Source organism: Marmota flaviventris, chromosome X (genome assembly GCF_047511675.1).
Source record: "Marmota flaviventris isolate mMarFla1 chromosome X, mMarFla1.hap1, whole genome shotgun sequence".
In the NCBI taxonomy this organism is placed as follows: domain Eukaryota; kingdom Metazoa; phylum Chordata; class Mammalia; order Rodentia; family Sciuridae; genus Marmota; species Marmota flaviventris.
In genome coordinates this window covers 130,807,035-130,834,840 of record NC_092518.1, presented here as the reverse complement: position 1 = coordinate 130,834,840, position 27,806 = coordinate 130,807,035, and the positions used below count along the sequence as shown (strand labels likewise).

Sequence of the window (27,806 nt, the reverse complement as noted above, 5' to 3'; positions counted from 1 at the left end):
GCAATATGATCCAGCCATTACACTTGTATACATATATCCCACAGAATTCAGAAAAGGTATTCAAACAAAAATTTGTACAAAAACATTCACAACAGTACTATTCACAATAGCCAAAAGGGAGAAACTATCCAGATGTCCATCATCATCAGATAGCTGGATAAAAAAATGTGGTTTATCTATACAATTGAATATTATTTGGCCATAAAAAGGAATAGGGTACTACTGTTAAAATGTGGATGAACCTTGAAAATGAAGTAAAAGAATACAGGGATTTAATATTATATGATTTCATTTATATGGAGTGTCCAGAACAGGGACCCCATAGGAATAAGACTAGTGGGTTCCGGGGCTGGAGAAGGGAATGGGAATTGACTGCTACAATGGATGGGGTTTGTATATGGGGTGGTAAGAAGGATCAAGAGTTAGACAGTAGTGCTAATTGCACAACACTATGAATGTACTAGGAGTCACTGAACTGTAAACTATGGAATGGCTAAAATGGTAAGTTTTATGTTATCTGACTTTTTAGCTCAATAAAATAAACAAAGGTAAACATGTCTGTGACTCAAAGACCACACTCTTCATTCAGTTTCCAATAATTTACCAAGTAAATATGAATGCCCATTCCTGGAGCAACAATGATAAACAAGTAGAGACCCTGGTCTTTCAGGTCCCCCAAATCTGGGGTGGACCGGGAAGAACAGGGTCAAGGGTAGCACAGGGCTATAGGTCTTCTGCTCTGGGAGAACCCAGGGGACACCAGGAACACTGGCCAGGCCTGTTCCACCAGAGGGAAGAAAGCACAACTTGGTGAGAAATGGGCAAGAACATCCAAGGTTAAGGGGCCATGGAGATTGACAGTGACACAGCTTCCTGAGAGGGGCATAAGAAATTCAGCAGACAGAAATCTAGGGCAGCAGCAAGAATGATGAACAATGAGACCAGAGACCATGCTGGGACTCAGTGCCAAGCATGAAGAGGGTAAGACAACAGAGGAATCACTGACTCTAACTGGAAAGAAGGCACTGGAGGTGGGTGAGACTTTTTGCTATCTTCCCTCTTTCTGCGTCTATTTCTATATGACCTTATTATAGGGACACTGGTCATTGAATTCAGGGCCTATTCTAATTAGTTAAGACCTCATCCTAACTGATTACATCTACAAAGGCCCAATTTCTAAATAAGTTCATATTCTGAGGTTCCAGGTAGACACAAATTTGGGGGGGACATTACTAGATCCATTAGAGGGGTTCAACATACAAAAATCAATGAAATGCAGCACATTAACAGAATGAAGGGGGAAACAACTACATGAACATCTCAATGCAGAAAAAGGATCTGACAAAATCAAACATCCTTTCAAGATAAATCTAGGAAAGGAGGTAAACTTCCTTTACTTTGATAAAGGACATGTATGAAAACCCATAGCTCATATCATACCTAATGGTGAAAAATGGAATACTTTCCCCTAAGATTAGGAACCAGGGCTAAGGCTCAGTGGCAGAGTGCTTGCCTACCATGTGTGAGGTACTAGGTTCAATCCTTAGCACCACATAAAAATAAATAAAGGGATTCTGTCCATCTACAACTATATAAAAAAAAAAGTCTAGGAACCAGACAAGGCTGCCTGCTTTTACCTGAGATTCAATATTGTGCTACAGGTTTTTTATAGGGAATCAGGCAAGTAGCTATGAAATACAATACCAGAAAAGACATAGTCAAACTCTCTATTTGCACATGACATAATCATATATGTAGAAGAGTTGATGGGGACTTCAACAAATGAATATCCTGTGTATTTCCTAGACACATACACTGCTATGGTTAAAATTATTGTAGACATGCATTTTGGTGTCCTGCTTTTACTTCTTCTGAACAGGATAGAAGACAATGAAGTGCCTATTAGATATTGAGAAAATCACCTCCATGAAATTAGCCTTAAAAAATACTTGGGAATCAATGTAACAAAAGAGGTGAAGAACTTCTACAATGAAAACTTCAGAACACTAAAGAAAGAAATCAAAGAAGACCTTAGAAGATGGAAAGATCTCTCATGTTACCAGATAGGCAGGATTAATATTGTTAAAATGGCCATACTACAAAAAACACTATACAGGTTTAATGTGATTCCTATTAAAACTCCAATGACATATTTTTTTAAAAAACATCCACTCTTTTTTTTAATTATTTTTTTTAGTTGTAGACAGACACAATACCTTTATTTTATTTATTTGTTTTTATGTGGTGCTGAGGATCAAACCCAGTGCCTCACACATGCAAGGCAAATGCTCTACCACCTGAGCTACAAGCCCAGCCCCCAAAATGCCATTCTCCATAAAAATAGAGAAAGCAGTTATAAAATTCATTTAGAAAAATAAGAGGCCCAGAATACCCAAAGCAATCTTTAGTGAGAAAAGCAAAGCAGAAGACATCAAATGCCAGACCCTACTACAAGCTACAGTAACAAAAAAAAAACATCATGGTATCGGCACCAAAACAGACATGAAGACCAATGGTACAGAATAGAAAACACAGAAATAAACCCACAGAAATACAGTTATCTCATACTAGACAAAGGCATCAAAAACATACATTGGAGAAGATAACCTCTTCAACAAATGGTGCTGGGAAAACTGGAAATCCACATGCAGCGAAATGAAACTAAAACCCCTCTCTCTCACCCTGCACAAAACTCAACTCAAAGTGCTTCAAGGACTTAGGCATTAGACCAGAGACCCTGTGTCCACTAGAAGAAAATTTAGGCCAAACTCTCTATCATGTCTGCTTAGGAGCCAACTTCCTCAACAAGACTCCTAAATGCAAGAAGTAAAATCAAGAATCAATAAATGGGATGGTATCAAACTAAAAAAGGCTCTTCATAGCAAAGGAATCAATCAAGAATGTGAAGAGAGGGGCTGGGGTTGGGGTTCAGTGGCAGAATGCTCGCCTTGCACATGTGAGGCACTAGGTTTGATCCTCTGCACCACATAAAACATAAATAAACAAAATAAAGATATTGTGTCCATGTATATATAACTAAAAAAATTAGAAAAAAAAAAGAATGTGAAGAGACAGCTTACAGAATGGGAGAAAATCTTTGCCACCCACACCTCATATACAGCATTAATCTCCAGGATATATAAAGAACTCAAAAAACTTAACATCACCACCACCACCACCACCACCACTGCCAAAAAACCAAATAACTCAATCAATAAGTGGGCAAAGGAACTGAACAGGTACTTCACAGAAGAAGAAATATGAATGTTCAACAAATATATGAAAAAATTTAACCTTTCTAGCAATTAGAGAAATGCAAATTAAAACTACACTGAGATTTTTTTCTTACTCTAGTCAGAATGGCAATTATCAAGAATACAAATAATGATAAATGTTGGCAAGGATGTGGGGGAAAAGGTACACTCATACATTGCTGGTGAGAATGCAAACTGGTGTAACCACTATGGAAAGCAGTATGGAGATTCCTCAAAAAACTTGGAATGGAACCACCATTTGACCCAGTTATCCCACTCCTTGGTATATACCCAAAGGATTTAAAATTAACATACTACAGTGACATAGCCACAATCAGTGTTTATAGCAGCTCAATTCACAATAGCTAAGTTATGGAACCAACCTAGGTGCCCTTCAAGAGATGAATGAATAAAGAAAATGTGATATATATATATATATATACACAATGGTACATTAATCAGCCATTAAAAATAATAACTTTATGATTTGTGCTGGTAAATGATGGATCTGAACTATCATGATACATGAAATAAGCCAATCCCAAAAAACCAAAGACCAAATATTCTCTCTGACATGTGGATGCTAATACACAATAAGGGAGGGGAAGGGAGAATAGAAGTTCAGTATATTAGACAAAGGGGAATGGAGGGAAGGGAGTTGAGATGGGAATAGGAAAGATAGAATGCATTGGACATAACTTTCCTATGTTCATATATGAATACACAACCAGTGAAACACCGCATCATGTACAACCACAAAAATGGGATCCTAATTAGAATAGGTTATACTCTATGTATGTATAATATGTCAAAATATACTCTACTCTCATGTATATCTAAAAATAATTTTTAAAAATAAAAAAAAACAAAGCATGTACCTTGTTGGTATCAGCAACACTGTTTTGTCGGGCATCAAAGATAATAAGTTTGTGGGACTGTGCATTAGCATCCATTATTGTTTGCAAGTATTTTTCATCCTCTTTGCAGCGTTTATCATTGGGACCCACCAGTGGCTGGCTGCAACGGGTAATTGTTGCCTGACTCTCCGGATGAATCCATGACAACACCTAGTGTTTTTAAGCAAAAATATTAGTACAGTTCCTAAAGCAATATATTCTCTAATTACTTGGGACAAAAAGCACAATCTCTCCCTAAAATTTTCCTCTCCAAGCACATTTTATTTTCCTTCATGCCACAGTGGATAACCACGTGGCAGGGTATGCAGCAGCTTGTTCAATATGTGTTTCTCCTAAGCCAGACAGTTGGCCATATCTTTCCCCAGAGCCTCATGCACATCAGCCTAGCACATGGTAGCTACTCATGTACCAAAGGCACAACATACTCAGGTACTGAGGGCAGGTGGCTACTTCTTTAAGGTGGAAGTCAACAGATCTTCTAGAAAGTAGGATTTGGGAGGTGGGAGGCTGGCCCATCAGAGCTGAGAGAGCAGTACAGTGGCCAAAGGACCCACTGTTCTACTCAGGTTGTAACTCATCTGACTAGATGAGCTCTAAAAATCTCCCTTCACCTCAAAAATTCTATGATTCTAAAAAAACAGAAAAACAAAACCTAAGTCTAACTATTACTGAAATATAGCCCCAAACCTATTTAATTGACTAGTTTACTCTTTTCTCCTAATTAAAAAATAATCATTGTATCTCCACAATAACATATGTGGCAGGGTGAAGACAAAGTAAACACAGTCTCTTAAAAAATTTTAAACTCTGCCACCAAACCTTCCATTTTCCTTCAATGGCCAAGTGACTCAGAATTATAACAGAAACTCCAGGGTAAAACCATCACTCCCTGCTGGCTGCAATTGTTTCTGTAACAGTGTTCTTCCCATGCAGCTACAACATTCCACTCAGCATGAAGAAAGAAAGTAACTTTTCCAGGACATTTTCGTGAAACCTGTGATGTGAACTGTTAATGCAACATCATGTTCTTTCTTGCTGTGTCTTTGTTATTCTCCTCTACATTTGGAGAGCATAACTTAAGTTACCCTTGCACTTAGAAACGGGAAATCATACAAAGGGGAGATGCAGCAAAAAGAATGTTTATATCATTAGGTATTTCTTTTTTTTATTTACTTTTTTTAAAGTTTTTTTTTAAGGTGGACACAATATCTTTATTTTATTTTTATGTGGTGCTGAGGATCGAACCCAGTGCCTCACGCATGCCAGGCAAGCACTTGAGCCACATCCCCAACCCCATTAGGTATTTCTTGAGAACCAAAGATATGTTCATTTTTAAGCTTTTTTTCGCCTACTGTCCACTTGGCTAGATTGTTTTCTGTCTTGCATCTTCCCATATTTGATCTAACACAGTTTCCATCTGAATGACAATCTTCATTACTTACAGGGACTCTGCCTTTTGCTCGAAAGGCTGCCACTTTTGAAAGGTCATCATCTTTTACACTAGTTGGCACAACAATGATGGCAGGGTAGGTGTCACAGAACTCATAATTACTGTTTATTTTGGATATTTTCCAACTCTCATTTGGCAAGCCCTGAAGGGTGTTAAGAAAAAGGGAAAAACATAATTTTCCACTTTGAAAAATTACTAATCATTAATCACATCTGTTTCTTATTTTCAACAAAAAATCATTTATACTTGTTTATTGTTACTTACAAATTCATACATGTGTATATACACATATGTATACACTTGTATAATATATATATGTATTATATATATATATATATATGAGTGTGTGTGTGTATATATATATATATATATATGCGCACGTGTGCATGTGTGTGTATAAAATCGGTATAACCTATTTCCTAGATATTCTAAAAATCTAATGAAGCATAAGGTTTTCCAAATCATACAAATATTACAAGTATAAAAGTGTACACTAGAATTCCAGTTCTATATATTTATTGTCCTGTTTTCTATAAACAATAAGCTTAGTGTTGTTTCTAAAAATACACTAAAAAGTACCTTATATACATAACAATAAATGTTGAAAATAAGTAATACAAAACATTGCATGAAATAAAAGGTATAGACAAACATAAAATGTCATGAAAATAAGATTATACTGGAAATAACTTAGAGCTGACAATGTACTACGGAGCTCCCAAACTCAGTAGCACCACCTCAGACAGATGCAGTATTGCCATACACCGCAAATTGAACTTAATTAAGTGGTTTGGATTTGTAGTCATCAACTCTTTATCAGGTCATCTAATAAAAACCACCTGGAAGATCTGTCTTTTAAACCCCCATTCTTTTTCTTTAATTTTTAAATTATTTATTTATTTGTTCTAATCAGTTATACATGACAGCAGAATGCTGTCATGTACACAAATGGAGCAGAATTTTTCACTTCTCTGGTTGTACCCAAAGTAGGGTCACACCATTTGTGAAACCATACATGTAACTAGGGTAATGATGACTGTCTATAAACCTCCATTCTTGACCCTTTACACACCCTCTGGCAAAGGATAAACAATCAGTGACAGAGTCAAAAGTTTGGCATAGGAGAAGAAGCACCCCAAGAGATGGTGAACCCATAAGATAGAGAAGTTGTGCCTATGTACAACTTACTGGAAAGTTTCTTTTCCTCTACCACATTTCTAACCTTTTAGAAGAAAAAAAGATGTTCAACTTATTTATTTTCAGTCTAGTCTGATAAGCAATATCCTTTACCTGTCTCTTATATTCAGATACTGGATCATAAACTTTCCAGCCATTAATTGGAAATTTTTCTTTATAACTGAATGCAAATAGTGCCTAGATACAAAAAACACAAAACAGATGTCAGTATATATATTTTTACATCATATACCCATTATTAAAGCTTTTCATTCTGACATGAGCTGAATGTATTAATATTCCTATTATAACTTCAAGTTTTGAACTAACAAATTGGTAGTGTCTCAAACATTACAGAGAACTGACAACATCCAAATATTCTAATATTATTTATCAATAGAAGAAAAAAGAAATGAAGGAAACCTCCAGAAAACAGAATAATTAAGCATAAAATTATTAGACCATCACAATTGCTTGCAGAAAAGGTTTCCTTTGGTGAACTTACCTGCCCATTGGAAAGAGGAAATGCATGTTTGTTGAGGTTTTCAAATATTCCAAGTTTACGCTGTTCCTCCTGTTTATAAGCAAGTCGCAAGTTCCTCATATCCTGGTTTAAAAAAAAATTAGAACTCAAGTTACTCAATATTTACTGAACTTCTATGAAGCAGATACCATGCCTATACTGATAAATAAAATATTTTATTCATCTCCTATCTTCTACTTTCTACAACTATCAAGAAAAATTTAACAAAAGCACTTCCAATGAGATAAAATAATTAGGGAAACGATAACACAGGGGATGTACTAAATAGGGAATCATCAGATGTAACAGAATAAGGTTTGTACACAAAAGCTATGCCATCAAGTACTGTGAAGTTACTGAATAAGGTGTGCCATGGAATTAGTTGTGCATTATAAGCCACTGGAAAAAAAAATAGAATTCATATCATCCATAAAACAAAAATGCCCCAGATGCTTCCCCTATGCACTTACAGAAAGTTTTAAAAATATCATGTAGAGACAGTGACATACTTAGAGCAACATGATGCTATTTCTCCAGCTCACAGTTTCTTGAAATGCTTCCCCACAATGCCAGTTGATGGCCAAAGGCCAAGCACAAGTCAATGGGAACAATCCCACCAAGCCCAGCTCTGATGCTGTCATTTTTCTCATGACAATGTTTTAGGCATTTCCTCACAATATTTTTAAAACTGTGTCTATGTCAAACACAAAAATCTCATTCTCAAAGATTATATTTGAAAATAAATGTAACTACAAACAAAGGAATCACAATTTGGGAAATGAAGAAGTTATGTAATATTATTTATAACACCAAAAGCATGGGAATAACCCATCAGCAGGGGTTGTAGTTAAATAAACTATAAACAGCTAACCGGACACTAAAGAGTTGTGAAAATCAAGAAGTAACTCTGTATATACTAATAGAAAGAAGTTCCAATGTATACTGGTAAGGGGTAAAAGAAAGGAGAACACTGTATATAATAGAGTACAATTTATTTTCAAAGAATAAGACTAGACATACATGCTTAGGTGCATAGGGTATCTATGAAGAGAGGTACTCAAGGAATTGGTAAATTGGGTGCTGGCAGGGAGTGGAACAGGGATATTGGGGAGAGGAAGATTTACTTTTGCTATATAGTTTTTGTACTTTAAAATTTAGTACCATGTGTTAAAAATAAATCCCACACTTTATATGGCCCTTACACGTGAGCTGAGAGGGCTAGGAGCCTGGCTTTAGTGCTTTTAGGTTAGAAAACATTTAAATCAGCTGTTAGCCAATGTCCACCTAGCCATAAAAATATCTTAGTAAAATAGTCACAAGACACCTGCCAGAGCAGCATAATTTCCTGACACACCCTATTTCTGAGCTACTGGACACACACACACACACACACACACACACACACACACCTTGGTAGCTACCTGAGCTGACTTGCTGTTTGGGAGTTCTCAGAAAGAAAAGTATCCCAAGCTATAAAAGAGCATGTGCAATGCTCCTGGTGTGGGGCTGGGGGTGTATCTCAGTGATAGGGTGCATGTTACCAAGTGTGAAGCCCTGGGATTGGTCCTCAGCACCACAAAAAACAAAAACAATCTTGGTGTATATGTAAGCGCATGGGTACAAGGCAAGTATGAGCATCTAAAGGAAAGCCAAGAGGACTGAGAGGCAAGGATGAAGGGAGGGTGGCTCCAGAGGAAGCTGCAGAAGAAACTGAATCAGATTCAGACATGTGGGAACTTGAGAAGGGATGTTTCCCCTAGCCTGTGAACAATGGGAAGCCACTCGAGAGTTATGAGAAGGGGAATGGCAGGTTTCAAAATCGCAGAACCAGTTCAGTCCTCTGACTTAAGTTCTGCAGCTGCTTGTCACTGTTCACATGTGGAACCCTGTCTAAGAAGGACAAGTGCAATGTGCCATGTAGTCACTAATGTGTATCTAGTAAGCCAGCAGATCCACAATTTGGAAAAGTAAAAGGCTCTTTGAATAACCGTATTTAACTGCAGTCTAAGGCCAACCAGGGGTAGCTGTCCTCAGAAATTTGATCAAAGCAAAGAGATTGACAGGAATCTAAACACATAATTTGGAAGGGAACTTGACAATTCTACAGGCACTTGGTATGTTAGGTAGGTTTTTAGTATTATATGAGGTAAACTCATTAGAAATAAAACATATCCATTAAGGGCACACAATTCTACTTAATTCATTGGAAGAAGGTTATAAATAAAAAATAAGCAATTTAAGGTGAAAATTCCAGCATCACCAAAAAGACTTTTATCAGATGATTTACATAACACTTTTGACTCTTTAGGAAATCTTTGTCCATCCAATGTTCTGAAGAGTAGTCTTAAAACAATGAACAAGCCAGGCATGGTGGTGCATGCTTATAATCCCATTGGCTACGGAGGCAGAGGCAGTAGAATCACGAGTTCAAAGCCAGCCTCAGCAACTTAATGAGGTTCTAAGCAACTTAGTGAGACCCTGTCTCTAAATAAAATGCTATGAAAAAAAATAGAACCTCTTGTCCTGAACCCCTGGCTTTCCTGGCTGAAGGACAAATGAGAGAGAACAGCTTAGTTCAGAACAGTTCAGTCCTTGGTACAAAAAAAAAAAAAAAAAAAAAAAGAAAAGAAAGAAACATAAGGAAAAAAAAGTATTGATCTCTGCTTTCCACTTGCTTTCTCTAAGATGTAACAAATAATGTCAGCATTTAGGTTATATGTCACATTAACTATAAATACTTCAACAGCGCTGGTTTGCTGGTGCACAACCAGAGACTCAGGAGGATGAGGCAGGAAGACTCAAGTTGGAGGCTAGCCTAGGCAACTTAGTGAGATCCTATCCCAAAATAAAATAAATAAATAAATAAAAAGGGGTAGGGATGTAGCTTGATGATAGAGCACTCTTTTGATGCCCAGTACCAAAATAAAAAAAGAAGACAAATATTTTAAGAGAAAAGGATTAATTTGATGAATTACACAATAGTTTAAATCTGTTGATATAAGATTTGAAGAGATCACTGCCCTGAAAACATCTGGGAAACTAACAGTGCAAATTACTCTTACTAACCAAAGATCACAAAGGCTGCGTCAGAAAAAGTTGTGAGCCAACTGCCCCCTTTTAGTTTTCACTTGTGTTTGTAGTTTACCTTGCACACGATCTCTATACCACAAGAATTGTCCCCATGACTCTGCACACCAATCTTCTCAACTCTGCTGATCACTCCAAGGGGAACATCAAGGATAAAATGTGGATCCTACATTTAAAAATTAAAGGTCAGCCATCTGAGTTTTCATGTCTTAAGTCTTTGCAGGGTTATGAAACAAGTTTGTTTATCCTGCATTTACTCTTTGTTCCAGCTAAGAAATTGAAGTCTGATTTATAGCATACCTTCTGAGGTTTCCACTGAGACTACAATGAAACTTCCCCTCCAGGTTTAAATGGTATTTTAACAGCCTTTTGGTCAAAATAAAAAGTCTTTTTGCAAATGTGATATCTTAAAACTCCCCCTCTGAAATGAAAAAAAAAATACCTCACCCTCTGGTTATCTATGGGTGATGGGATTTCAGAAGACTGCTTATTTTCTTCTTTTATTGTTCTGAATTATTTTTTAAAAATAAAACACACTTTAAAAACTCACCCTCTTGGACTAGGGATGGTGCTCAATGGTACAGCACTTGTCTAGCCATGTTTGAGGCCCAGTTTTCAATCCCCAGTACAACAAAAAATAAATAAGTAAACAAACAAACAAACATTAAAAACTCACCCTCTCTACATTTTTGAAGTACATCTTAAAGTCCGTCACTGTCAGGGTTCCAGTCACTGCTCCCATAAATGGGCATATATACATGACGTCTTTCACTGAAAGAAAAAGCTGAAACTAGCAACTACTACTATAGACTTGTGCTTCAATAAATCTTAGCATGAGTTTCCAAAATATGTATGGTATGTTATTCTAATTTTCTAGGAATTTTAAATTCCTAGGATTATATCAATTATTAACTTAAATAAAGTCATAGATGGAGAGTCTTCTAATAAAGTTCAATTGTTTAAAACAAAACTCTGATTTGTTAATTAATGACATTTTTAAGTAAAGGCCTCATAATAAGTTACATTTTGTCATTTTTTCCGGGTAGTCAACATTTTTTTCCAGGTAGTCAACATTTTTCCTGGGATATAAATTAATCACATTCAAAACATTAAACTCTGAAGACACTGGGGCTTTCCTTTCATGAATTATTGCTACTTAAAACTAATGGAAGTTAAATACTAACTCCTAATGCTATTCCAAGGCAAACTACTTTACAAATTACAAAACTACAGCCTCTTCAATGAAGTAGAAAAAGACTTGTTTCGGGGCTGGGGGTGTAGCTCAGTGGTAGAGCACTTGCTTAGCATGCATGCGGCCCTGTTCTGTTCTGTCTTGACACTAGAAAAAAAAAAAATCCTGTTTCAAAATCCTTATCAGCTTCCTTATCAATTTTAACTTTCTTTTTATTATCAATCAAGTATAAAACATTATTTAATTCCTTTGAGTGTTAAGAAGCCTACGTCTACCATAAAAGATCCTATATCATTATTTTACCAAAAGTATCATTCCAATGGATTGATAAGAATATACATATCTACACATGTACTGAGTGGAACAATTGAAAGTACTAAAGTTAGCCTAGCACTGTGGTATATGCCTACAATCTTGGTGACAAGGGAGGTTGAGGCAGGAGGATCAAAAGTTCAAATCCAGCTCCATCAATTTAGCAAGGCCCTAAGCAACTTAGTGATGAAAGGAAAGTGAACATAACACTAGGAGCAACCAAGAGATCTTTACTGCAGCAGTGCAACAAAGGAGAAGAGAAAGAGAGAGAGAGAAAGAGAAGAAAGAGAGAGAGAGAGAGACAGAGCAAGAGAGCAAAAGAGAGAGAAAGAGAAGAAAGAGAGAGAGAGAGACAGAGCAAGAGAGCAAGAGAGAGAGGGGCCCGGCAGGAGGGAGTTTTTATAGCCCAAATCTAATGGGGCCTCTGGTTCTGCAAGCTGCCTTGTTGGCACAGGGGGGGGGTTAAGTGTTCAGCCTTGAGTGGGAGTTGAGTGTTCAACCTTGAGCGGCGGGGGGGGGGGGGGGGGGGGGGTTGTTAGTGTTCAGCTTTGACACAAACAGGTGATAAAGGACCAGACAGAGGGGGGTTTGAGTGCGTGGGCTATCCTGCAGCTAACATTTGTTCAGCCTGCCCTTCAGATAACATAGTTCAGCCTGTCCTGCATCTAACAAGTGAGACCCTGTCTCAAAACAAAAAGGGCTAGGGATGTCACCTAGTGTTAAAGCATCCCTGGGTTCAATTCCTGGTAAACAAAAATAAAACAATGCATTGAGGTGTTTATAACATAAGTAAGAATAAAATAAAGGACAATCATGGCATAAAGATGGGGAAGGGACAAATGAAAGGCTCTTATCCATGAAGAGGTATTTAAAATCACTTGAAGTCATCCATAGTAAGTTAAAGATGTGAAGCAACCAGTAAAATAACAAAAAGGGTTATAGCTACTATGCAAACAAATGAGATAAAATAGAACCTTAAAAAGTATGCAACTAAATTAAAAGATGATAAAAGAGGGGAAAAGGAATCAGAACAAATGGAACCAAAAGAAAACAAACATCAAAACTGCATTAAAAAAAAAAACTGTGCATTTAAAGCTAATTATATTAATAATTATACAATATGTAAATGACCTTATATTAATAGTTATATAATGTATAAATAGCCTAAACACCTCAATTAAAAGGCAAAGATTGGGGCTGGGATTGTGGCTCAGTCACCTAGCATGGGCGAGACCCGGGTTCGATTCTCAGCACCACATAAAAATAAAGGCATTGTGTTGTGTCCATCTACACCTAAAAAATAAATATTAAAAAAGGCAAAGATTATCAGACTGAAGACAAAAGCAAGACCCAACTACATGTGACTGAAAAGAAGATCACTTGAAATATAAAAATACAAATAGTTTGAAATTCAGATGAAAATAGGTACATCATGATAATACTAATTAAAAGAAAGCTACCATGTGTATAAAAATATCAGACAAAGTAAATTTCAAAGCAAAAGCTATTACTAGGAATAAAGAAGGTAATGTCATATTAATAATAGGGTCAATGCATCAGAAGGACATACTTACAAAACACTTATGCACCTATTAACAGAACTTAAAAATGGATGCAGCAAAACTGATAGAACTGCCACAAGAAACAGACACATCCACAATTATAGTGAGATTTCAAAACCCCTCTCTCAATAATTGAGAGAAGTAGATGAAAAATGAGTAAGGGCACAGAAGACTTGAACAATGCTATCAACAAACTTAACCTAACATTTATAGAACACTAATCAATAACATTAAAACAGGGCTGGGGTTGTGGCTCAGTGTTAAGAGTGCTCGCCTAGTATGTGCGAGGCCCTGGGTTTGATCCTCAGCACCACATATAAATAAAATACAGGTATTGTGTCCATCTACAATTAAAAAATAAATAGTAAAAAAACAGCAAAACACACATTCTTTTCAAGTACACATAAACTGTTTATGAAGACCATAATAAATGTCTTTTTTTAGTTATATTGATTTTATTTTTTTTAAATACACGACAATGGAATTCATTACAATTCTTATTACACATATAGAGTACAATTTTTCATATCTTTGTATATAGAGTATGTAGAGTATGTTCATGCCAATTCATGCCTCTATACATGTAGTTTTTTGCATTTCAATTCTTATTACACATATATACCACATTTTTTTGTATCTCTGTTTATATATAAAGTATGTTGACACCCAATTTGAGTCTTCATACATGTACTGTGGATAATGATGTTCATCACATTCCACCACCCTTGCTAATCCCCTGCCCCCTCCCTCCCCCTCCCACCCCTCTTCCCTATCTAGAGTTCATCTAATCCTCCCATGGTCCCCCTCCCTACCCCACTATGAGTCAGTCTCCTTATATCAGAGAATACATTCGGCATTCGTTTTTTTGGGATTGGCTAACTTCACTTAGCATTATCTTCTCCAATGCCATCCATTTACCTGAAAATGCCATGATTTTATTCTCTTTTATTCCTGAGTAAAATTCCATTGTGTATATATATGCCACATTTTTTTTATCCATTCATCCACTGAAGGGCATCTAGGTTGGCTCCATGGTTTAGCTATTGTGAATTGTGCTGCTATAAACACTGATGTAGCTGTGTCCTTGTAGTATGCAGTTTTTAAGTCCTTTGGGTATAGTCCAAGGAGAGGAATAGCTGGGTCAAATGGTGGTTCCATTCCCGGATTTCCAAGGAATCTCCATACTGCTTTCCATATTGGATGCATCAATTTGCAGTCCCACAAACAATGTATGAGAGTATCTTTTTCCCACATCTCTACAACACTTATTGTTGTTTGTCTTCATAATAGCTGCCATTCTGACTGGAGTGAGATGATATCAGAGTAGTTTTGATTTGCATTTCTCTGATTGCTAGAGATGATAAGTATTTTTTCATATATTTGTTGACTGATTGTACATTATCTTCTGAGAAGTGTCTGTTCAGGTCCTTGGTCCATTTGTTGATTGGATTATTTGGTTTTTTGGTACTTAGCTTTTTGAGTTCTTTATAGATCCTAGAGATTAGTACTCTATCTGATATGTGAGGGGTAAAAATTTGCTCCCAGGATGTAGGCTCTCTGTTCACCTCACAGATTATTTCTTTGGCTGAGAAGAAACTTTTTAGTTTGATTTCATCCCATTTATTGATTCTTGGTTTTAATTCTTGTGCTATAGGAGCCTTATTAAGGAAGTTGGGGCCTAATCCCACATGATGAAGATTAGGGCCTACTTTTTCTTGTATTAGACGCAGAGTCTCTGGTTTAATTAATATAAAAATATTCAAGGCATTAAAAGTATGTTTTATGTACACAAATGGAAGACACAAAATTGGAAAAAATTCACAAATATGTGGGAATTGATCAACACATTCCAGAATAACCCAAGGTTCAAAAAGGAAATCAAAACGAAAACTTAAGCATTTTCAATTGAATGAAAGTGAAAGCACAACATCATAATTGGTGAGATACCACTTCTAAAGAAGCACTTGAAAGAAAATCTGAACACCTAGACTAGAAAAGAAGAAAGGCCTCAAATCAATGACCATAGCTCCTACCTCAAGAAACTAGAAAAGAAGAGAGAATTAAACCCAGGAAACACTAAGGATCAGAGTGGAACTAAATGAAATAGAAAATAAAATAATGAAACTAAAAGCTGATTCTTTGAGAAGATCAATAAAATTGATAAACCTCTAACTAGGGGATTAATTAATCTCTGAATATTAAATTTACCTTGAATTCCCAGGATAAAATCTACTTGCTTATTATGTAGTATCATTTTTATATACTGTTGGATTTGACTTATTAAAATTTTTAGAAGTTTTACATCTATATGTATGACATATATACTCTGTAGTATTCTTGCAATGGCCATCATGTTTTCATACTTCTTTTTATTGCTGAAAAGTCTTTCCTGTAAAGATACATGATAGTTTGCTTATCCATTCATCTATTGGTAGATATTTGGGTTGTTTCTACAAATAAAGCTGCTAAAAACATTTACGTACAAGTTTTTGGATGTGTATTTCCTTTTTTGGGGGGGGTGGGTAAATACCTAAAGAATGGAGTGTCTAGGTCATATAGTAGGTGTACATTTAACTTTTGAAGAAACTTCTAAAAAAGTATCTGTTTGTTAAAAGGTAAAGAAAATAGTGGTAAAAAGAAAAGCCTGCATAATACAATATAAAAATGAGAAAAGTGATGTCACTACATATCCTATGGATATTAAGTGAATAATAAGAGGATGTGATAAACAACTGGACAATAATTTGACAACTCAGATTAAATGGGCAAATTTCTAGAAAGATATAAACTACTAAAGCTTACTTGGAAGGAAAAATACAACCAAGTTCAACTGCATTTCTAAACATCAGTGATGAATCCTCTGAAACAAATATTAGGAAAACTACCCCATTCACAATAGCTTCCAAAAATATAAAATACTTGGGAATCAACTTAACAAAACTGGTGAAAGACCTCTACAATGAAAACTACAGAACACTAAAAAAAGAAATGAAGAAGACCTTAGAAGATGGAAAGATCTCCCACGCTCTTGGAGAGGCAAAATTAATATTGTCAAAATGGCCATACTAACATCGCCCCAACTGGAGGAGGTGTGGAGCAGAGCCGCTACCCGCGCCTGCAAGGTAGGCAGACCTGCGACCAACCAGCGGAGCAGGCTCAGCGGCCTGCTGGCGTGGTAGACACATCGCCCCAATTGGAGGAGGTGCGGACCAGAGCCGCTACCCGCGCCTGCAAGGTAGGCAGACCTGCGACCGACCAGCGGAGCAGGCTGAGCGGCCTGCTGGCATGGTAGACACATCACCCCAATTGGAGGAGGTGCGGAGCAGAGCCACTTTCCACGCCTGCAAGGTGGGACCTGCGACCCATCGGCGGAGCAGGCCCAGCGGCCCGCACATCGCCCCAATTGGAGGAGGGGCGGAGCAGAGCCGCCGCCCGCGCCTGCAAGGTGGGCAGACCTGCGACCAACCGGCAGAGCAGGCCCAGCGGCCCGCCGGCGTGGTAGACACATCACCCCAATTGGAGGAGTGGTGGAGCAGAGCCGCCGCCCGCGCCTGCAAGTTAGGCAGACCTGCGACCGACCAGTGGAGCAGGCCCAGTGGCCTGCCGGCGTGGTAGACACATCGCCCCAATTGGAGGAAGGTCCCAGCTGCCACCCACAAGGTAGGCAGACCGCGCGGCCCGGAAAAGGGACCCGGCGGCACGCCAACCTAGTTGAAAGATCACCCCAATTGGAGGAGGGGCACAGCCGTCGCCTGCACCTGCAAGGTAGGCAGACCTGCAACCTGGAGAACAGGCCCAGCGGCCTGCCAGCGTCGTAAACAGATCATCCCTATTGGAGGAGGGGCCCAGCCATTGCCCCCAAGGTAGGCAGACCACGCGACCTGGAGAAAGGGCCCAGCGGCCCGCCGGCAAGATAGACAGATCACCCCAATTGGAGGAGGAACACAGCCGCCGCCCGCCCCTGCAAGGGAGACTTTGCAACTATACAAGAGCAATATAAATATATAGGGGGAAAATTCAATAACACAACAGTTTCACCAAGCAGAAAGAAACACGAGCAGTATGAAAAGACAAGGAAAGAAAGGACCACAAGCAATGCAGGTCAACTCAATTTAGAAGAGGTAATAGCTGCAGCAGATGGAATGTCAGATAAAGAATTCAGGATTTACATGCTTCAGATGATCTGGAGTCTCAAGGAAGACATTAGACAGCAAAATCAGACAATGAAAGATCACTTTGACAATGAGTTACATAAACAAATCCAAGAAGCAAAATATCAACTAAACAGGGAGATAGAGGTTATAAAAAACAAACAAACAGAAATCCTAGAAATGCAGGAAGCAATAAACCAACTTAAACACTAAAATGAGAATACTACCAGCAGAGTAGAACACTTAGAAGATAGAACATCAGACAATGAAGACAAAGTATTTCAACTTGAAAAGAACATAGACAGCTCAGCGAGACTGTTAAGAAACCATGAGCAGAACATCCAAGAAATATGGGATAACATAAAGAGACCAAACTTAAGAGTCATTGGGATACAGGAAGGTATAGAGGTCCAAACCAAAGGAATGAGCAATCTATTCAACGAAATAATACGAGAAAAATTCCCAGACTTGAAGAATGAGACAGAATCCCAAATTCTAGAAGCCTACAGGACACCGAATGTGCAAAATCATAAGAGATCCACACCTAGACACATTATAATGAAGATGCCCAACATACAGAATAAGGAGAGAATTTTAAAAGCTATAAGAGAAAGGAAGCAGATTACATTTAGGGGTAAACCAATCAGGATAACAGCTGATCTTTCAACACAGACTCTGAAAGCTAGAAGATCCTGGAACAACATATTTCAAACGCTGAAAGAAAATGGGTTCCAACCAAGAATTGTGTATCCAGCGAAATTAAGCTTCAGGATGGAAGAGGAAATTAAAACCTTTCACGATAAACAAAAGTTAAAAGAATTTGCAGCTAGAAAACCATCTCTTCAAAACATCCTCGGCAAAACATTACAGGAAGAGGAAATGGACAATAACAATGAAAACCAACAGTGGAAGGTAGTACAGTAAAGGGAAAAATAATCAAAGAGGAAAAACAAACCATGTTAAGTAACATAAATAAACAAATATGGCTGGAAGAACAATCCATATCTCAATAATAACCCTCAATGTTAATGGCTTAAACTCACCAACTAAGAGACACAGGCTAGTAGAATGGATCACAAAACAAGACCCAACAATATGCTGCCTACAGGAGACGCATTTGATAGGAAAAGACATACATAGGCTGAAGGTGAAAGGTTGGGAAAAATCATATCATTCATATGGACTTCGGAAACAAGCAGGAGTGTCCATACTCATATCAAATAAAATAGATTTCAAGCCAAAGTTAATCAAAAGAGATAAAGAGGGACACTACATACTACTCAAGGAAACCATACACCAACAAGACATAACAATCATAAATATATATGCTCCAAACAATGGTGCAGCTATGTTCATCAAACAAAATCTTCTCAAGTTCAAGAGTCTAATAGACCACCATACAATAATTATGGGAGACTTTAACACACCTCTCTCACCACTGGACAGATCTTCCAAACAAAAGATGAATAATGAAGCTATAGAACTCAATAACACAATTAATAACCTAGACTTAATTGACATATATAGAATATACCACCCAACATCAAGCAGTTACACTTTTTTCTCAGCAGCACATAGATCCTTCTCAAAAATAGATAATATATTATGTCACAGGGCAACTCTTAGACAATATAAAGGAGTAGAGATAATACCATGCATCCTATCTGATCATAATGGAATAAAACTGAAAATCAACGATAAAAGAAGGAAGGAAAAAGCATACATCACTTGGAGAATGAACAATAGGTTACTGAATGATCAATGGGTTATAGAAGACATCAAGGAGGAAATTAAAAAATTCTTAGAGATAAATGAAAACACAGACACAACATATCGGAATCTAAGGGACACAATGAAAGCAGTTCTAAGAGGAAAATTCATTGCCTGGAGTTCATTCCTTAAAAAAAGAAAAAAATCAACAAATAAATGATCTCCCACTTCATCTCAAAATCCTAGAAAAAGAAGAGCAAATCAACAGCAAAAGAAGTAGAAGGCAAGAAATAATTAAAATCAGAGCTGAAATTAATGAAATCAAAACAAAAGAAACAATTGAAAAAATTGACAAAACTAAAAGTTGGTTCTTTGAAAAAATAAATAAGATCGACAGACCCTTAGCCATGCTAACGAAGAGGAGAGAGAACTCAAATTACTAGCATACGGGATGAAAAAGGCAATATCACAACAGACACTTCAGAAATACAGAAGATAATTAGAAATTATTTTGAATCTTTATACTCCAATAAAATAGAAGATAGTGAAGGCATCGATAAATTTCTTAAGTCATATGATCTACCCAGATTGAGTCAGGAGCATATAGACAACCTAAACAGACCAATATCAATCGAGGAAATAGAAGAAGCCATCAAAAGACTACCAACTAAGAAAAGCCCAGGACCGGATGGGTATACAGCAGAGTTTTATGAAACCTTTAAAGAAGAACTAATACCAATACTTTTCAAGCTATTCCAGGAAACAGAGAAAGAGGGAGAACTTCCAAATTCATTCTACGAGGCCAACATCACCCTGATTCCTAAACCAGACAAAGACACTTCAAAGAAAGAAAACTACAGACCAATATCTCTAATGAACCTAGATGCAAAAATCCTCAATAAAATTCTGGCGAATCGGATAAAAAAACATATCAAAAAAATTGTGCACCATGATCAAGTAGGATTCATCCCTGGGATGCAAGGCTGGTTCAATATACGGAAACCAATAAATGTTATTCACCACATCAATAGACTTAAAGATAAGAACCATATGATCATCTCGATAGATGCGGAAAAAGCATTTGACAAAGTACAGCATCCCTTCATGTTCAAAACTCTAGAAATACTAGGGATAACAGGAACATACCTCAATATTGTAAAAGCTATCTATGCTAAGCCTCAGGCTAGCATCATTCTGAACGGAGAAAAATTGAAGGCATTCCCTCTAAAATCTGGAACAAGACAGGGATGCCCTCTCTCACCACTTCTGTTCAACATAGTTCTTGAAACACTGGCCAGAGCAATTAGAAAGACGAAAGAAATTAAAGGCATAAAAATAGGAAAAGAAGAACTTAAATTATCACTATTTGCAGGTGACATGATTCTATACCTAGCAGACCCAAAAGGGTCTACAAAGAAACTATTAGAGCTAATAAATGAATTCAGCAAAGTGGCAGGATATAAAATCAACATGCATAAATCAAAGGCATTCCTGTATATCAGCGACAAATCCTCTGAAATGGAAATGAGGACAACCACTCCATTCACAATATCCTCAAAAAAAATAAAATACTTGGGAATCAACCTAACAAAAGAGGTGAAAGACTTATACAATGAAAACTACAGAACCCTAAAGAGAGAAATAGAAGAAGATCTTAGAAGATGGAAAAATATACCCTGTTCATGGATAGGCAGAACCAACATCATCAAAATGGCGATATTACCAAAAGTTCTCTTTAGGTTTAATGCAATGCCAATCAAAATCCCAACAGCATTTCTTGTAGAAATAGATAAATCAATCATGAAATTCATATGGAAAAATAAAAGACCCGGAATAGCAAAAACAACTCTAAGCAGGAAGTGTGAATCAGGTGGTATAGCGATACCAGACTTCAAATTATATTACAGAGCAATAGTAACAAAAACAGCATGGTACTGGTACCAAAACAGGTGGGTGGACCAATGGTACAGAATAGAGGACACAGAAACCAATCCACAAAACTACAATTATCTTATATTTGATAAAGGGGCTAAAAGTATGCAATGGAGGAAGGATAGCATCTTCAACAAATGGTGCTGGGAAAACTGGAAATCCATATGCAACAAAATGAAACTGAATCCCTTTCTCTCGCCATGCACCAAAGTTAACTCAAAATGGATCAAGGAGCTTGATATCAAATCAGAGACATGGCGTCTGATAGAAGAAAAAGTTGGCTATGATCTACATACTGTGGGGGCGGGCTCCAAATTCCTCAATAGGACACCCATAGCACAAGAGTTAATAACTAGAATCAACAAATGGGACTTACTCAAACTAAAAAGTTTTTTCTCAGCAAAAGAAATAACAAGAGAGGTAAATAGGGAGCCTACATCCTGGGAACAAATCTTTACTCCTCACACTTCAGATAGAGCCCTAATATCCAGAGTATACAAAGAACTCAAAAAATTAAACAATAAGATAACAAATAACCCAATCAACAAATGGGCCAAGGACCTGAACAGACACTTCTCAGAGGAGGACATAAAATCAATCAACAAGTACATGAAAAAATGCTCACCATCTCTAGCAGTCAGAGAAATGCAAATTAAAACCACCCTAGATACCATCTCACTCCAGTAAGATTGGCAGCCATTATGAAGTCAAACAACAACAAGTGCTGGCGGGACTGCAAATTGGTGCAGCCAATTTGGAAAGCAGTATGGAGATTTCTTGGAAAGCTGGGAATGGAACCACCATTTGACCCAGCTATTCCCCTTCTCGGTCTATTCCCTAAAGACCTAAAAAGAGCATACTACAGGGACACTGCTACATCGATGTTCATAGCAGCACAATTCACAATAGCAAGACTGTGGAACCAACCTAGATGTCCTTCAATAGACGAATGGATTAAAAAAATGTGGTATTTATGCAGAGTATTACTCTGCATTAAAAAATGACAAAATCATAGAATTTGCAGGGAAATGGATGGCATTAGAGCAGATTATGCTAAGTGAAGCTAGCCAATCCCTAAGAAACAAATGCCAAATGTCTTCTTTGATATAAGGAGAGTAACTGAGAACAGAGTAGGGAGGAAGAGCATGAGAAGAAGATTAACATTAAACAGGGATGAGAGATGGAAGGGAAAGGGAGAGAGAAGGGAAATTGCATGGAAATGGAAGGAGACCCTCAGGGTTATACAAAATTACATACAAGAGGAAGTGAGGGGAAAGGGAAAAAAAATCAAGGGAGAGAAATGAATTACAGTAGATGGGGTAGAGATAGAAGATGGGAGGGGAGGGGAGGGGGGATAGTAGAGGATAGGAAAGGTAGCAGAATACAACAGACACTAGTATGGCAATATGTAAATCAGTGGATGTGTAACCGATGTGATTCTGCAATCTGTATACGCGGTAAAAATGGGAGTTCATAACCCACTTGAATCAAAGTGTGAAATATGATATGTCAAGAACTATGTAATGTTTTGAACAACCAACAATAAAAATTTTTTTAAAAAGGCCATACTACCCAAAACGCTATAAAGATGTAATGTGATTCCAATTAAAATCCCAATGTCATTCCTTATAGAAATAGAAAAAGCAATCATGAAATTCATTTGGAAAAATAAGAGGTCCAGAATAGCCAAAGCAATCCTTAGCAAGAAGAGAGAAGCAGGAGGTATCACAATACTAGACCTTAAATTATATTATAAAGCTAGATTAACAAAAATGGCATGGTATTGGCACCAAAATAGACTTGTAGACCAATGGTACAGAATAGAAGACACAGAGACAAACCCACATAAATACAGGTATCTCATACTAGACAAAGGCATCAAAAACATACATTGGAGAAAAGACAGCCTCTTCAAAAAATGGTGCTAGGAGAACTGGAAATTCATATGCAGCAAAATGAAACTAAAACCCCTCTCTCTCACCCTGCACAAAACTCAACTGAAAGTGGATCAAGGACCTAGGAATTAGACCAGAGACCCTGTGCCTAACAGAGGAAAAAGTAGGCCCAAATCTTCATCATGTCAGATTAGGCCCCAACTTCCTTAAAAAGACTCCTAAATTGCAAGAAATAAAATCAAGAATCAATAAATGGGATGGACTCAAACTAAAAAGCTTCTTCTCAGCAAAATAAACAATCAGTGAGGTGAAGAGAAAACCTACATTTTGGGAGCAAATTTTTGCCACATGCACATCACATAGAGCACTAATCTCCAGGATATATAAAGAAATCAAAAAACCTAACACCAAAAAAACAAATAACCCAATCAATAAATGGACCAAGGAGCTGAACAGACAATTCTCAGAAGAAGATATACACTCAATCAAAAAATATATGAAAAAAATGTTCAACATGTCTAATTACTAGAGAAATGCAAATCAAAATTACTCTAAGATTTCATCTCACTCCAGTCAGAATGGCAGTTATCAAGAATATAAACAACAATAAGTGTTGGCAAGGATGTGCGGAGAAAGGCACACTCATACATTGCTGGTGGGACTGCAAATTGGTGAAACCACTCTGGAAAGCAGTATGGAGATTCCTTGCAAAACTGGGAATGGAACCATCATTTAACCCAGCTATCCCACCCCCCCACCCCACCCCCGTTTATACACAAAGGACTTAAAAACAGCATAGTATAGTAACGCAGCCACATCAATGTTTGTAGCAGCACAATTTACAATAGCTAAATTGTGGAACCAACCTAGATGCCCTTCAATAGATGAATGGATAAAGAAACTGTGGTATATATACACAATGGAATATTACTCAGCATTAAAAGAGAATAAAATCACAGCATTTGCAGGTAAATAGATGGAGTTGGAGAATATTATACTAAGTGAAGTAAGCCAATCTCAAGCCATATACAAAATGTTTTCTCTAATATGTGGAGGCTGATCCATAATGGGGGTTGAGGGGAGCATGTGAGGAATGGAGGAAATCTGGATAGGGAAAGGGGAGGGAGGGGAAGGGAGGAGACATAGAGGTAGGAAAGATGGTAGAATGAGATGGACATCATTATCCCAAGTACATGTATGAAGACACAAATGGTATGACTCTAGTGTACACCCAGAGATATGAAAAACTGTGCTCTATATGTGTGCTATGAATTGAAATACATTCCGCTGTCATACATAACAAATGACTGGAGCTGGAGAATATCATGCTAAGAGAAGTAAGCCAATCCCAAAAAGCCAAAGGCTGAATGTTGATCCATAAGCGGGGGGGCACATGGGAAAACTGGAAGAACTTTGATTGGGCAAAGGGGGGTAGGGAAGGGGAGGGGGCATGGGGGCAGGAAAGATGGTGGAATGAGATGGCCATCATTACCCTAAGTACGTGTATGGCTGCACATGTGGTGCGATTCTATATCGTGTACAATAAGAGAAACAAAAAGTTGTGCTGCAATTGTGTACAATGAATCAAAATGCATTCTGCTGTCATATATAACTAATTAAAATAAATTGATTAATTAGTTTTTAAAAAGAGAATGGAAATTAAAAAAATACAACCAAGTAATCCTACAACTACTAAAGACATTAAATTTTTACTTAAAACCTTCCCATAAAGAAGACTAAAGAGGACTGGGGTTGTGGCTTATTGGTAGAGTGCTTGCCTAGCACACCTGAGGCACTGGGTTTGATCCTCAGCACCATATAAAAATAAAGCAAAAAAAAAAAAAAAAAAAATATATATATATATATATATATATATATATTTTTTTTTATTTTTTTATTTTTTTATTTTATTTTTTTAAATAAGACTAAAGATTCAGGTACCAAAATATTTGAGGAAGAAATAAACTCTTCCAGAAGACCGAGGAAAAGAGAATGATTTCTAATTCACTCTACAAGGATAGCATTATTCTGATGCAAAAACCAACAAAGTCATTACAAGAAAAGTACAGAGCAATATGTCATAAAAATTGATGTAAAGTTTCTGCAATTTTAAATGAATCAAACCAACAAAATACATTATAAGAAAATAGAGTTTATCCAGGGAATGCAAGGTTGATTAAACATTCAGAAATTAAGTAATATAATCCACCATATTATAAACTAAAGAAAAATAAATGATTATATTAATCAATACAGAAAATGCATTTGACAAAATCTAACATTCATATTCTTTGTTAGAATATGACAGACAGAATGTTGAACCCAGGGGCACTCAACCACTGAGCCATATCCCCTGCCCTATTTTGTTTTATTTAGAGACAGGGTCTCACTGAGTTGCTTAGCACCTCACCATCTAACATTCATTACTGATAAAAACTCTCAGCAAACTAGGAATAGAAAGGAACCTCCTCAACATGACAAAAGGCATCCACAAGAACAAACAAACAAACAAAAAAACCCCATACAGCTAACATCATATTTAATAGTGAAAGTATGAACGCTTTCCCAAGACCAGCAACAAGACAAGAATGTCTGCTCTCCTCACCTCTTTTCTTTAACATTATACTGGAGGTTCAAGCAAGAAAAATAAAGGAAGGAAAATAATTAAAAGACACTCAGATTGGAAAGAAGAACTGAAATGCTCATATATTGCTGGTGAGAATATATACTGGTTCAATCACTTTGGAAAATAATTTAGTAGTTTCGTAAATGGTTAATTGTACACCTATCATATGACCCAGATACTCCATACCTTAAGGATATTTACCGAAGAGAAAAGGAAATATATGCTCATACAAAGACTTGTATATAAATGTCACAGCAGCTTTATTTGTAGCAGACAACCAGTAGAAACAACTCAAATATCCACCAATAGATGAACACATAAGCAAGCTGTCATGTGTCCATATAATGAAATACTATTCAGCAACAAAAAGGAATGACTATCGACTCACATCACAGTATGGATATCAAAATGAGTACAAATTGAAAGAAGCTAGACAATAAAGAATATATACAATGATTTAATTTCTAAACATACCAGAAAATATAATCTAGTTTATAGCACTTGAAGATAGGGAGGAATATACCAGAAGTAGGGAATAACAAAGGGACATAAAGAAACCTCTGGTTTGGATGGTAATGATGGATACATTCACTACATTGACTATGATAATGACTTCCCAGGCATATACTGTGTCAAAACTCTTCATATTCTGACAGTGACAAACTGAAATAATAATCCATGGAGAGTACTTTACTTTACAATGACCTATTTTAATACTTTGCCTCCAGGAATATATTTTATTTAAAAGTAGGGGTTAATTTACTTACCCTTTGAAAGCCACTGGAGGCATTTAAAGTATACTTAAATTACTTAAGGATGTGCAGATATCCTTAACGTATATATTCCAACAGTTGGGAGAGGAATGGAGCCAGGAGGGAGCATCCTTCTCCCAGAGTTCCATTTCCAGAGCGAAAGGAGAAACCAACAGGAGAGAAAGAACTACAGCTGGATCCACTGAAGTCTTCTCTTCTTAAAAAGACAACTATAAACTTGCAATCCAAGCTTTCATAACACTCCTTACTAATTCAAAGTGTATCTGATATACATACAATGTGATCAATCATCTATATCAGCTCTAATCTCTTCTAAGTGGACTTTGGAACAGTGAGAAAGTAAATAAACCCCTCTACACATTGTACACTTTTAATCTGTATAGTTAATAAGGTCTGGAGAAAAAGCAAGGGCAATCATATTTAGCTCAAATTTTAAACAGATCATTCAGAAGGCAGCATGGAGCGGGGCTGGAAGAAGAAACAGTCAGAGACCAAGAGAGAATCAAGTTGCAGAAGCCAAGGAAAACCAAAAATGGATAAGCCAAGAGCCCAGACTGGGATATTCAGCAGGAAGAGTTATTTGAAGACTTAGGTAGAAGAACCTAGCTACTCAAATGTTCTTGATACAAGATGACCATCCTATGAAACTGAGCACATACCTTTGAGAGACAGCCATGAAGGAAGAAGAAAATGCTCAGCCTCGCAAAGCAGATTGTTCAACCCAACAAACTGATGATATAAAAACGTGGCACCCACCAGCAATGTATAAGTGTACCTTTTTCCCCACATCCTCACCAATATTTATTGTTGATAGCTAAGCTATGGAACCAAACTAGGTGCCCTACTATTGATGAATTGATAAAGAAAATGTGCTAGATATACATGATGGAATATTACTCAGCCATATGAAAGAATGAAATTTTGGCATCTGCCAGTAAATGGATGGAACTGGAGACTATCATGCTAAGTGACATCAGCCAATCCCCAAAATCCAAAGGCCGAATGTTCTCTCTGATATGCAGATGCTAGCTCACAATAAGGAAGGGCTAGGGAATAGAGGTACTTTGGATTAGACAGAGGGGAGTGAAGGGAGGGGAGGGGAAATAAGGGTAAGAAGGATAGAAAAATGAATTGTGCATATAGGATTACATGACTGGTGTGAACCTACATCATGTACAACCAGATGAATGAGAAGTTATACTCCATTTATGTATGATATGTTAAAATACATTCTATTGTCATGTAT

The 27,806-nt window shown here is 37.1% G+C and overlaps 1 protein-coding gene across 4 annotated transcripts in view; it reads right to left on the bottom strand.

Annotated features, from left to right (window-relative positions):
* Positions 1 to 27,806, bottom strand: part of Mtmr1 (myotubularin related protein 1) — a 75,215-nt gene that overhangs the window by 24,934 nt on the left and 22,475 nt on the right. For all 4 annotated transcript variants that reach the window (XM_071606593.1, XM_071606591.1, XM_027954485.2 and 1 more), the window contains 6 exons: positions 11,084 to 11,178; positions 10,466 to 10,573; positions 7,303 to 7,404; positions 6,912 to 6,995; positions 5,614 to 5,763; positions 4,133 to 4,321 (listed from right to left, as the gene is read on the bottom strand). In XM_071606593.1, the coding sequence (XP_071462694.1) occupies positions 4,133 to 4,321; positions 5,614 to 5,763; positions 6,912 to 6,995; positions 7,303 to 7,404; positions 10,466 to 10,573; positions 11,084 to 11,178 (728 nt within the window). The remainder of the gene's footprint in view (positions 1 to 4,132; positions 4,322 to 5,613; positions 5,764 to 6,911; positions 6,996 to 7,302; positions 7,405 to 10,465; positions 10,574 to 11,083; positions 11,179 to 27,806) is intronic.